The sequence below is a fragment of the Plutella xylostella genome, chromosome 20 (genome assembly GCF_932276165.1).
Source record: "Plutella xylostella chromosome 20, ilPluXylo3.1, whole genome shotgun sequence".
NCBI lineage: Eukaryota > Metazoa > Arthropoda > Insecta > Lepidoptera > Plutellidae > Plutella > Plutella xylostella.
The window spans coordinates 5,914,205-5,926,884 of NC_064000.1; the positions used below are offsets into that span (position 1 = coordinate 5,914,205).

General features: G+C 40.8%; 1 protein-coding gene across 1 annotated transcript; it reads right to left on the reverse strand.

The window, feature by feature from the left end:
• Positions 1-16: 16 nt before the first annotated feature.
• On the reverse strand, positions 17-9,735 carry LOC105384663 (solute carrier family 2, facilitated glucose transporter member 8). The gene is made up of 8 exons (XM_048628149.1): positions 9,346-9,735; positions 7,611-7,840; positions 7,244-7,360; positions 6,758-6,964; positions 6,342-6,474; positions 5,828-6,045; positions 4,287-4,469; positions 17-850 (listed from the first exon to the last, which is right to left on the reverse strand). The coding sequence occupies exons 1-8, from the start codon at positions 9,419-9,421 to the stop codon at positions 617-619; spliced, it is 1,398 nt and encodes a 465-aa protein (XP_048484106.1). The 5' UTR covers positions 9,422-9,735; the 3' UTR covers positions 17-616.
• Between the last annotated feature and the right edge of the window lie 2,945 nt (positions 9,736-12,680).

Below are 12,680 nucleotides of genomic sequence, written 5' to 3' on the forward strand. Positions count from 1 at the left end.
AAAATAAAAGGATTAATTTATCATCATGACGTGTTTATTGCATTAATTTGATATCTTATAAAAGTATTTACTAACTTACAAGTTTACATTATAGCACCGAAGATTTAAACCATAACAAGTAGGAAAAGCAGTAAATTCAGCGAAATGCTGCAGAGGTAGAATAAGTTATAAAATAATTATTACATTGTAGGTATACCTAGTAATATCTACCAGTTTATCACAGTACAGTAATGCTGCATTGTTTCATAAACGACGAGTATCATATTACATTACATGCACAAACATTTACATACCTAAGTAAGTAAATTACAAATCTCTGATAAGACAAGACTCCGATTCCAAAAGGCAGGCTTTACAGCCAGTCGACCTCTACTTAAATATAATAAGAACTTCCAAACGTCATAACTAAGTAGGTACAATAAATTTCAATTATCTTGAAAAAGTAGTTATTCAGCGGTTACATTTAAATGTATATTTACATAGAGTTTCTATTATGTATTGATCAGAGTTGACCCTGGTTTTCCTTCGCTAGTACATTACATACTGTATACTTAGTACAAAAGAAGTTACATACAAAAGTATTTGAGCCCACCACACCACTAACACTTATAACCTCTCAAACGAATGTCGGAGGAGGGTTTTTATCCTTCCAATGAGCCTGTATCTCCTCCAACGTCTTCCCCTTAGTCTCGGGCACCCACAGTATGGTGTAAATGAACCCTAGAAGGCCGACAGAGGCGAATGTGTAGAAGACTATGACCAGGTTGACAGCTGGGTTGTAGAAGAGCACGGTCATTGAACTGCAGAAGAAGGAGAACGCCATCGACGCGCCGGCCATGCGCGCGCGCAGCTGGAAGGAGAAATCAGTTATAGTAAAGAAACTTAATTTAAAATCTGATAACGAGGAATTGTAGTGTAAGGATATTCCTCGAATTGGTTTTGAGCATTCCATTCTTGTTCAGAAGGTAGGTACTTAATTACTTTTTATTTTCGGTTAAACAAGCTAAGACGCATTTGAATAGTACCTATGTTGCTGATAGAGATAGTCGCTGGTAGTTTTCTTTCTTTATACGACATAACGTCCGTTAATAAACAGTAAGAAAATGGGGGATGGGTTATTGCGCTATCGTAGCTCTGTCAAGAGGTGGATTGTTAACTATTCCTAAGCACGTCGCCACTTTCCGCGGGATTTATACCTATACCTGGATCTTTTATTCGACGGAATTCTGACAGTTATCTACTTTTGACATGTCAGAGATCACAAACCTTTTTTGGCTGAGCCCTTTTTTCAATACGAGTCTGGAGGGCCACTACCAAAATTAAACGAACGAACGAACAAGAGCTCGGCTCTATCTCGTTGTATTAAGCGTGCCGATTGCGTGACAGTTCTTGTTCTTGTTCGTTTGTTCGTCGATTTAGAGCAGTCTTTTTCAACCTGTGGGTCGCGACCCCCTGGGGGGTCGCGAAGCTTCTGTAGGGGGGTCGTCAAAGGGCGAAAAAACTGGGAACTTTAGTACAAAAACAATTAAAGACAATTAGTACTCATACTTTAAAAATAAAAATAAAATCTTAAATGCGAGCTGTTTTTTATTAATTAAATTATCTCATGGATCTGTTTTAGTATAATAGACCACATCCACACAGTAAGGCAGATTACACAGAATACCGAAGAGTATAATCAGCCTCTGTGTCTAGCCTTTGTGGACTATGAAAACGCCTTCAACTCCATCGAGACATGGGACATTTTGGTAGCGTTGCAGAGATTTCAAATTGAATGGCGCTATATCGAGGAGTTGAGGAGTCTGTACGATGCCGCCGGACTTGGCATATGTATAAATGGCGAGTACCTACATGACACACCTCTCTGCTTCGCGGACGACATCGTTATTATGGCAGAATCTCTGCTGGATGATGGAAGTGGCCTAAATGCTGCTTCCCAACGTGTAGGCTTCGGGGTATAAATTTGGACAAGACGAAAGTCATATAGGTACAATGCTCACATCGAACTGGAGCCGATGATCGTTGGTGAGGCAACAATCGAATTTTTGCAAGATATGTCTACCTCGGGGAGACAAAAGGCAAATTCGGCTAGGCAGAAGCAACTTCGACAAGGAGGCTGCAAGGCGCATCCAACTGGGTTGGGCTGTATTCGGAAAACTTCGTCAGCACATATTCTCCTTGGCCATCCCTCAGAGCCTGAAGACTAAAGATGTCAACCAGTGCGTCCTGCCAGTGATGACGTATGGTGCAGAGACGTGGGCACTGACGGTAGGACTAGTCCACCGATTTAAAGTCGCTCAGCGTGCTATGGAGCGAGCTATGCTTGGGGTTTCTCTGATAAATTGTATCCGAAATGAGGTTTTCCGTCAGTCAGAGGATTAAGATTACTGGCATAGCTATCAAAATATGCAAGCTGAAGTGGCAGTGGGCTGGTCATATCTGCCGAAGAACCGATAACCGTTGGGGTAGACGAGTTCTCGTGTGGAGACCACGAATAGGCAAACGTAGCGTGGGTAGGCCTTCCTGCCTGGTTCAAAGACGACGACCACAAGTATTTTTTTTTGTAAAGCCAGGTAGTTTGTCTTTTTACTTTCATTTCACCGTTGAAAACTTTTATTCAAGATATTGAAATGCTCAAAAAAGTTAGATAGAAAAAGCCGATTTCGAAAAATAAATTCCGGGTCGCAATGGCATTAGTTGTACGTACCTATGGCGACACGTATTCTAAGTGTGTAATTCTAAAATAATGTGTTTTTAATTCCGATAAGTATGTACTACTTTGAATCCTAATCATGGAGACCATCAATACGTCGTATGGAATGAATATTGGGAATACTGTAACATACACATACATAGGTGATAAAAAACCGAAAGGGTCAAGGGGGTCGCGAAATATTTTTTTAAACCAGGGGGGTCGCGTCATGAAAAAGGTTGAAAAACACTGATTTAGAGAGTGACCCCCCTGAACATCTAAGTCTAAACTACTCTATACATTTTATTTGTTAGTGAATGTACCTATCCATTTTATTAAGTGCGGCGCTCCAAATTAAAAGGGGATATACCTACGGTGAGTAATAATTACGTCCCTTTACATCACAAAAATAATATACTTAATTAAAGTATAAATTAATAAATAAATAAAAAATATAATTGATTATTAAAATATCTAATCGATCATTAAATAATAACAAGAGCGGTGGTAGCTCTGTCGGATAAGCGCCCGCTTCTCACGCATGAGATGCGGGTTCGAATCCCGGCGCTGACATGTACCAATGAGTTCTTTTAACTTAAGTACAATGTATACCATCGCTCTTACGGTGAAGGAAAACATCGTGAGGAAACCTGCATATCTAGATTTAGCACATCTAGATATGTGAACCCACCAACCCGCAGTGGACCAGCGTGGTGGGAAATGGTCCAAGCTTAGGAAGGCAGTTTAGACCTTGGGGATATGCACAAAGGTTCCACTCGAGAGAGCCAGGTGCAGGTACTTACATCCCCAAAGAGAATAGAATAGAATATCTAATCATTATTAATACTAACCGATTATGATGATACTTAGACTGCTCAATGTAAGCCATTAACCCTCTACTGCATGAATTATGAAGGGATTGAGATAAAAAATATTTTTAACTTGAATATCGTTTAATAAGGGATAATAACAACATTTTTAAGTAAATAAAAAAATTTGCTACTTTATTTTAGAAAAAAAAAATTAGGAGCCAGAAATGGCTTATAAAGTAAAGGGTTAAAAAAATTAATAGTGGCAATTGGTTCAATCGTTTCGGAGATATGCGTGGACAAACATTATAAACATACATACATCTATAAAATTTTGCAAGTATATTTGTTTGTTGTGCAGTCCCAATAATCTTACATAAGTACATACAAGTATGTACCGAATAAAGAATCTTTTTTTGAAATCGATTAAAAAGGTTTACTATCCCTGAATTTAGTAGGAAGTGATGCCAGCTAAAGAATAAAATAAAGTAATTAATATGAATTCCATATATTATCTGTCATTTAATTTTTTTATTGCCCAGAAATGGATCCAAATTTTTCCTTTTTTCGGTTAAGAGCTTTTTAAGTAGCATCATTTTTGAAATGTCAGAATTCCGTCGAATAAAAGATCCAGGTATAGTTACCTACAAAATTTATAACTCACCTTAAAATGAGCTCATGATATGATGCAGCCAAAATGGCAAATCACACATAGTATGTGCAAGGCCGTTATTTTCCAGTAGGTAATGATATCTACAGATAATTCGAAAATAATATAGGCTCACCTCAAAACTAAACACCTCAGCCATGACCACCATGGGCACGGGAGCCAGCCCGACCCCGTACGCGAGTATACACGCGCACACCGCCAGCACGGGCAGCCAGCGCGGCGCCGCGGGTAGCAGGAAGCACGTCGCTAGAGCCGCCATGCACGCTGAGACGGTGAGCGAGCTGAGGGCTAGCGGGATCTGTGGGGGTTGGAGACAGATTGTACATTTATAAGCCCAGGGATATGTCAACGACTTGTCCACGTGGTTTACTTGTCTCAAGCTGGGTACAGACCGGCCCAACAAACGCCCAACGATGGATAATTATCATACATAAGTAATAAAATAAAATATAAAAAATATTCATATATGTGGGGACATCTCACACACGGCCATCCGACCCCAAGCTAGGCAGAACCTGTGTTATGGGTGTCGGACAGCTGTTATATCTACACAAATACATAGATAGATAAATAATGAATATAAATATAAATACCAACACCCAAGACCCCAGTACAAATATTTGTCTTTAAACAAAATTGTGCCCCAGTCGGGAATCGAATCCGGGACCTTCGGCTCAGTAGTCAGGGTCACTAACCACTACGGCATTCGGTCGTCATAATCATAATACAGGGGCGATTGCAGCAACAAAGGACAACGAAACCCGTTCGTTGGCGTTCGTTTGGCCGGTCTGTACGCAGCTTTAAGCTCTAGCCTTAGCTAAAAGCAGAAGATAAAGCATGTATTTGGGAGGTACTTTACTTTATGCTTGTAAGATTTTAGATTTAGACGGAAATTGCCGCCACAGATAAGGAAACGATATGAATATGGCAGCTATGTTGCCAGATATAGGCACGACAGGGCGAGAGAGTATGAGGTATGAGTTATTCCGCCATTTTCAAATTGTTTCTTCATCTGCAGGTGTTATATGAAAGAGCATTTCGGCATGTGAAGCGTTATTACTAGAAAACCCTATTGTTACAAGAATCGTTGTTAGAAGAAGCGCCATGTAGCACCTTCCCGTACCTTTCTACCAAACTTGCCAGCCAATTGCAAAGACCCCATGATCAGAGCCAGCGTGTCGGGGCTCCACTCCGCGCCGGCTCGGGCGAACATGTCAGCTGCGTAGTTCATGAGAGAAAAAACCTTAGCGCACATAGCGCCATCTAGCGGCACTTTCCCTTACCTTTCTACCAAACTTGTCAATGGTCACAGTCGTGAACGCCGACCCAGCCAACTGCAGTGACCCCATAATCAGAGCGAGGGTGTCGGGGCTCCATTCAGCTCCGGCTCGGGCGAACATGTCGGCTGCGTAGTTCATGAGACAAAAACCCATAGTCAGCGCATGTAGCGCCATCTAGTATACACTCCCCGTACCTTTCTACCAAACTTGTCAATGGTCACAGTCGTGAACGCCGACCCAGCCAGCTGCAACGATCCCATAATCAGAGCCAGTGTGTCTGGACTCCACTCTGCGCCGGCGCGGGCGAACATGTCGGCGGCGTAGTTCATGAGAGCGAAGCACATAGGTAGTCAGCGCGTATAGCGCCATCTAGTACCTTTCTACCAAACTTGTCTATCGTGACAGTCGTGAACGCCGAGCCAGCCAGCTGCAGTGACCCCATAATGAGCGCCAGCGTGTCGGGGCTCCACTCGGCGCCGGCTCGGGCGAACATGTCGGCGGCGTAGTTCATGAGAGCGAAGCAGCCCGACAGCGTCTGCATCGCCATGAGAGTGAGGGTCAGGCGGAGCGCGCTGAAGGCTGGCCGGTCGCGGACTGGAAGGGAGGAAGAAATAAATAAGGGGAGGACAGTAACTAGTTGAGGTTACTCTTCTATAATTAGTTATAACCTCTAAGTAGCTATAGGCTATAGGGTATAGGATAGGTACCTACGTCCGGTGTACCCTGGGCAGCAAATGACGCCAATCTGCCTAGCTAGTTCTTTTTTTAAACACAATGGAAAACTTAGGTCGAGTTCTAGTGTTCATCATTGATAAACGCTACAAAGAAGATCACATTATATGCCATGGATAACTTATTTTGAAGTTTACAACTTAACCCAGTAAACCCACCGACGCTCATGAGAGTGATCTTGGGCATGGCGAGGAATGCTCGGTGCTCCAGCTTGAGTTTCGTGACCTCGTCCCTCACCGCGGGGTCGTCGCGCCGCCGGCAACGCAGCCAGGCTAGCGTCTTAGCTGCTTTCTGAAACCAATATTAAGTAATTGTTGTTATTATTGTTGGGTAGCTGTAAGCATCATCGAAGTATTAAGTGATAGAAAGAATGTTAGTACGGTAAAACGATTATAATTGTAATCTTAACCATTGGTTATTGAAGCAGAATACACATTTTAGGTCCCCTTGAAGGTTGTGGCCATTGGTTTATTGCAGAAAGAACGCGCTCCTAATCCCCTCTAATCATTGGTTCAGATATTAGGCAGGAAGGTCCAGATAAAAGATAAAGCAAACTAAAGAAACCAAAACAAACCGTCTCCTCACCAATCTTGACCAGGTAGTTGGGTGACTCGGGCATGAAGGCGAATCCAAGGACATGGAGGCCGCATATTGTCAGGTATACCGCCTGGTTGGTGGTATAGGAGAGCGACATGCCCAGTGCGTAGACTCCTATCACCCCCACCTTGCACATCGTCATGACTAGAGAGCCTAGAGCGCCGCGCCAGGCGTCTTCTGATATCTGGGGAGAGGGAAAAAGTATGTAAGTATACACGTATATAGTAAGTTCAATATCGAACGACACTCCTGCCGTTTACTTTTGCGACGGCGCGACAACCGTAATAAAATATGGATGAAGTGAAATCTGATGATGAGATTGGACCAGAGAGTCTTATTGATTGTTTGCTCATGAAGATCATTCTACCCGTGTCGTGTGCAGCTAATAAACGCCTATGTAAAGTCATGTTACGATTGTTTGCTCCAGAAGATGACAAGTCCTCTGTTCCCCTCGACTGCTTACCTCCCTGATGTAGACCGGCACGACCACGAAGCAGCCGCTGGCAGCCAGCCCAGCGAGCACCCGCGCCGCGATGAAGGTACCCGCGTCCCCGGCCGTCAGCTTCATTATCCATGATACCTGGAATTGTACCCGGATGTGATTTGCATGTGTCGCGAAAAAGAGAAAAAATTGAGAATAGCTGCCATTAAATAAGAGGGAGAAGACATCAAGGCAGGAGAAATGAGAGACCTAGTTAGATAGAGCGAGATAGTAATGTTTCCGTCCGCCATTTTAATATTGTTTCTTTAATTAACACGGTATTCAGAATGATGTAGACGTAAGTATACCGTATTCTACGATATTTGCAACGACCAACGAGAGAACTTACGCAAGACAGTAACGAGCACAATATAATGCTGATTTTCCTTCCAAATCGATCAGAAGAGTAACTGAAGAACGGTATTCCCACAATGGCCGCTAGAGGCAGTGCGGCCGCCATCCACGAGATGTCGCCACCAGTCAGCGGCGCGCGCGCGGGTGTCATGGCCGACTTCAAGATGGCGGCCATGGGGGACAGCCAGCCGATCTGGATGCCATAGGTGAAGGTTGGGACGGTGGCTGAAAAAACAGTGATACACAAGGTTAGGTGTGGTGGTTACGTGGAAGGTGCCAAGTGGTGGTACTGCCACCTCTTGTCTTGTCGTTGGTGTCCAATGGACACCTTGTTACAAGACGGACTAATGATGATTCAACCAAACAGATTAAGAGTATACTTACAATGTTTGTATATGTACTATACAATAGCTTCTAGGTATAGTTACTTTTACTTATAGCATAATATCTAGTATACTAGTTATTATTCTGTGATAATATGTTAATGTAAGTAAGTTAATGCTGAGAAATGCGATATAATATACCTAATATAGGTACCTACCTACATAGGCTAGGTACCTACTTAACATTTGCCCCGTTGATTTCACGCCTGCGCAACTCTTACATACAGTTCCGTAAAATTAAATAGATTGGCAATCGTACTCGTAACATATTATTCCTAGATAAGTATATAAATAGGTAAGTATAATACACACATTGGTTAATTTACTATATTATAGAACATTCCATTTAGTAAATCAGCAGCTATACATATTTATATAACCACATAAGTAATAAAGTTATAGAAGTTTGTTTAACACCAACTAAAGTGATTTCTCGCTAAATAATATTAAGTAGGTCTAGTTAAGTACTTATTAGCTATATACAACTTGTTGAAAAAGTCGTTGTCATCATTACCCCGTAATCGTCAACTGGTGGACATAGGTCTCTACCAAGGAACACCACTCGGTTCTCGGCCTTCATCACCCGGATGATCATGAGGGTGTCCCACGCTACGCTTGCCAGCTACCGGACCAACGCCGACAGATTCGCACGCCTGTCAAACATCTGTCAGATTCATACAAGTGACAGGCAAGCGACGCTGCCTATGGATTGATTGGTGGTATGTTAACTCCACTGTCCGTGGTGCCCACTCGAGAACACGTTTACCCCACCGGTCATTACGGCTCTCAGCCTATAAGTACTTACCTATTTAGTTAGGTACTCTAAACACGTCTGGATCTAGGATTTCTGCAATTAGCATTCTTACCGACTTTGTATTGCGTTAAGGTCTGCATTCTAGTGTTAGGCATTCATGAATTTATCTCGATTAATAACAGTTAGGTACTTAGTTACCATAATTTCGTATTCTAAGGTACAAACTCTGGAAATTATCGCTGTAATTAGTTACACGGGCGACATGCGTTGAAAACAAGCCACGTGATACCAAAAATAACAGTAATCACCCGATATTAGGATCTATTGTGACAAAGTTCTAATGTCAGTGTTAACGAACTGAAATATTTCTCGTTATTTATGTGCAGGCGCTAATACAGTGTTATCTTCTTGTAATTAAGAAGTATTTATATCATCTTATCTACTAGTTAATTGAAGTAGAATCCTTAAAACTACATAATTTTACAACAGTTTAAACAATGGAGGTGATAAAGTCATTAAACTTTGTGTAAAGAAGGTTCGTATTAAGGTTATGGTTAACAGTTAATGCAATGTTTACATTCGTGATTACTTACCAACAAGCGCAGTAAATATCTGATTCCGGGCACTCCCTTTCTCTCTATACTTCTCCCGTTTTTCTTCAATTTCCATTTCAACTTTATTCTTCACTAACTTACAAAAATCAGGCACGAAAAAAATAAAAATAATTCTACTCAGAACGTAAAAAGAGGTTAGGTTTTGATTGCATAAATGTTTAAAGAACTTTAAAATTGTGCAACACACATCACTTTTGCATCACGATTTCTGAACGAACGGTGTTTTTGAGTCACTCTTCATTGATGAACTGTGCAACTTTCGTTTGGAATCACCGTTGTTTATTTTAAATTTATTAATTTGTATGGAGTGTACGTTTGAAGCACAGCTGATTCATACAGCCGTACTGGGCCGACTGCAAAGTATGCGTTTGATAATGGTTACGTACGTACTTGCGTAGCCTGTCACTTCCTAGAAGTGATGAAAAGTTCTGGTTGGAAATCTCATTAGTATGTTGGTCTCTAACTTTGATGGTACTTGTGTAGATAAATATGTACTTACCTAGGTATTATTATTCAATGAGGACAAATACCCATATCCGTTATTGGTTATTGGTTAATTAGCTTCCTAGTATTTTTTAAAACGCTCATTAGAGACTGCTACTAATTAACCTGAACATACTGTACAAGGTATACTTACATACATAAGTACCAACAGCAGAGTGAGAAAATGAATATTAAAAGTATACTTACCAAACATAACTAATATCCTCCTGGATAGTATGAGTAGATTTTAGATAGGTAGGTACTTGCCTACATTAAACATTCTCATTCAATCAACAAATTGATACAGATGAGTCGCGTGTATTGCCCCGAATCTTACAGGAAAATCCCGCCCGCCTGAATTGGTTTTAATTTGTTACTATCTACATGTCTAGGGTTGAATTTAATCAGTGACGTTCCCATTCTTTAGGTCACTGTGCCGGATATAGGTACTTACTCAAAAAAAAAACATTTAAGTAGATAAACTTCTCTCCTCTCAGCCTATCGCACTACCAACCACTTTCTCGACATCACCAAAGGTTAACTGGTAGAGAATGCTACTAGCATTAAGTTCGCCTTTGTACAATGTTTTTTTTTTTTTATGTGCAATAAAGAATTTATAATATTAATAATAATGGCACCAACTCTGAAAACGCCAAAAAAACAGGTTACTCCTAACATAATAATTATATGGTGTGAGTAGGTAGGGTATATCATTAGTTTATTACTTCTATGGGGTAGGTCAATGTAACTGTACTAAGTAGGTATACTTACGAATTACTGTTTTTTTCGCGGTAAGTACATTCACCTCCCAAGAACGTCACTCACAGGAGTCACAGCAGCTCATCCTATAATATGATGAACAACTAAGTTTCGGAGAGCTACTGCGCGAGCTATAACCTCTATCTCATTTTATTAACTCAGATAGTAAAATAATGAAAATCCAGTTTTAAAACTCATTTTATCTAAATTCGTATTTATATGTATAGGTACCTACAACCTACAACCAAAAGGTTGAATGTGAATTTGAAAAGTGCAAACCTTACTCATTTCTACTCTGAAAATATTTGCCGTAGAAAAGATCATATAGACTTAGTTACCTAATTACGAATAAACTTAAATTTGGCCATATTTTCATACTTTTACCGAATGTAAGGACGACATTATTTAAAGGAATATTTTAAATATGAATTTTATATTTCTTTAATGAGTCTCCCAAGACGACGATGCCATGCCTCTGACAACTGATTGTGATATTTTGACGAATTATTAATGTTTAATAAAAATAATGGTATTTTTAAAATAAGACAATATTAAAATAAGTAAGTTTTTTATATTTAATTCGTGTTTTATTGTTCACATTCTGGTAAAGATAGTCAAGGGTTAGTCACCGTAGCTCGTAGTGAAAAGATTAGCCAGTTAGAAACGTTTTGTCCGCCACTGGATATTTAGGGTCCACCAGACGTAAGTTATTTTATGATTTTATAAAGTACTAGCTATTCCCGCGAGCTTTGCTTCGCCTTAAAAAGTTTTCCCGTGGGAATTCCGGGACAAAAAGTAGCCTATGTTATTTCTCAGGTTCTAGACCATTTGTATACCAAATTACATTCAAATCCGTTCTGTAGTTTTGGCGTGAAAGAGTTAACAGACAGACACAGTTACTTTCGCATTTATAATATCAGTTAGGATTAGGATAGCTACAATGACTAGTCTTACGTATGGTGCCTGAAACATATTTTTGGCAACGTTGTAGCAAGTTAAAATTGTATTCAGCAAGTCACTATGAATTTCTGAATGAATGCACCTCTAAAATCAACAACTGGCTACACTCTGTGTAGCTGACAGTTATTTCGTTTCTTATTCTAGAAAAAAATCCTTTGGGTCAGGATGGATTCTGGTAATCGTAGTTATGTCCGATTACCCCACCATCGGTAAAAAAATATGCCAAGAGTAAATTCTCGGACATAATCCCCATAATCCATCCTAGGGTAAATGTCATCGGGTAACAGATGGGAATAACCGGTCACTGGGGTCTAGACTGGTTGTAGGAAGTCTGCTCCAACGCCAGTAGGTTTTGGCCATTGGCAGCTCGATAGTGTTTAATCTGGAGGGTTATTCTTTACTGATGAAAACGAACGAACGAGAGCTGCCCTGCAATCGGCATAGTTAATAAAATGAGATAGAGGTTATAGCTCGCGCAGTAGCTCTCCGAAACTTAGTTGTTCATCATATTATAGGATGAGCTGGCCCTGTAGCACGGGGCGTTATTAAGACGTGACAAAAGTTCTCCGTCGCGCTCGCTCTTAAGGCTGCGCAATGTGACTGAAAGCGATGCAAAACTCTTGTCACGTCTTAATAACGCCCCGTGCTACAGGGCCAGCTCATCCTATAATATGATGAACAACTAAGTTTCGGAGAGCTGCTGCGCGAGCTATAACCTCTATCTCATTTTATTAACTATGCCGATTGCAGGGCAGCTCTCGTTCGTTCGTTTTCATCAGTAAAGAATAACCCTCCAGATTAAACACTATCGAGCTGCCAATGGCCAAAACCTACTGGCGTTGGAGCAGACTTCCTACAACCAGTCTAGACCCCAGTGACCGGTTATTCCCATCTGTTACCCGATGACATTTACCCTAGGATGGATTATGGGGATTATGTCCGAGAATTTACTCTTGGCATATTTTTTTACCGATGGTGGGGTAATCGGACATAACTACGATTACCAGAATCCATCCTGACCCAAAGGATTTTTTTCTAGAATAAGAAACGAAATAACTGTCAGCTACACAGAGTGTAGCCAGTTGTTGATTTTAGAGGTGCATTCATTCAGA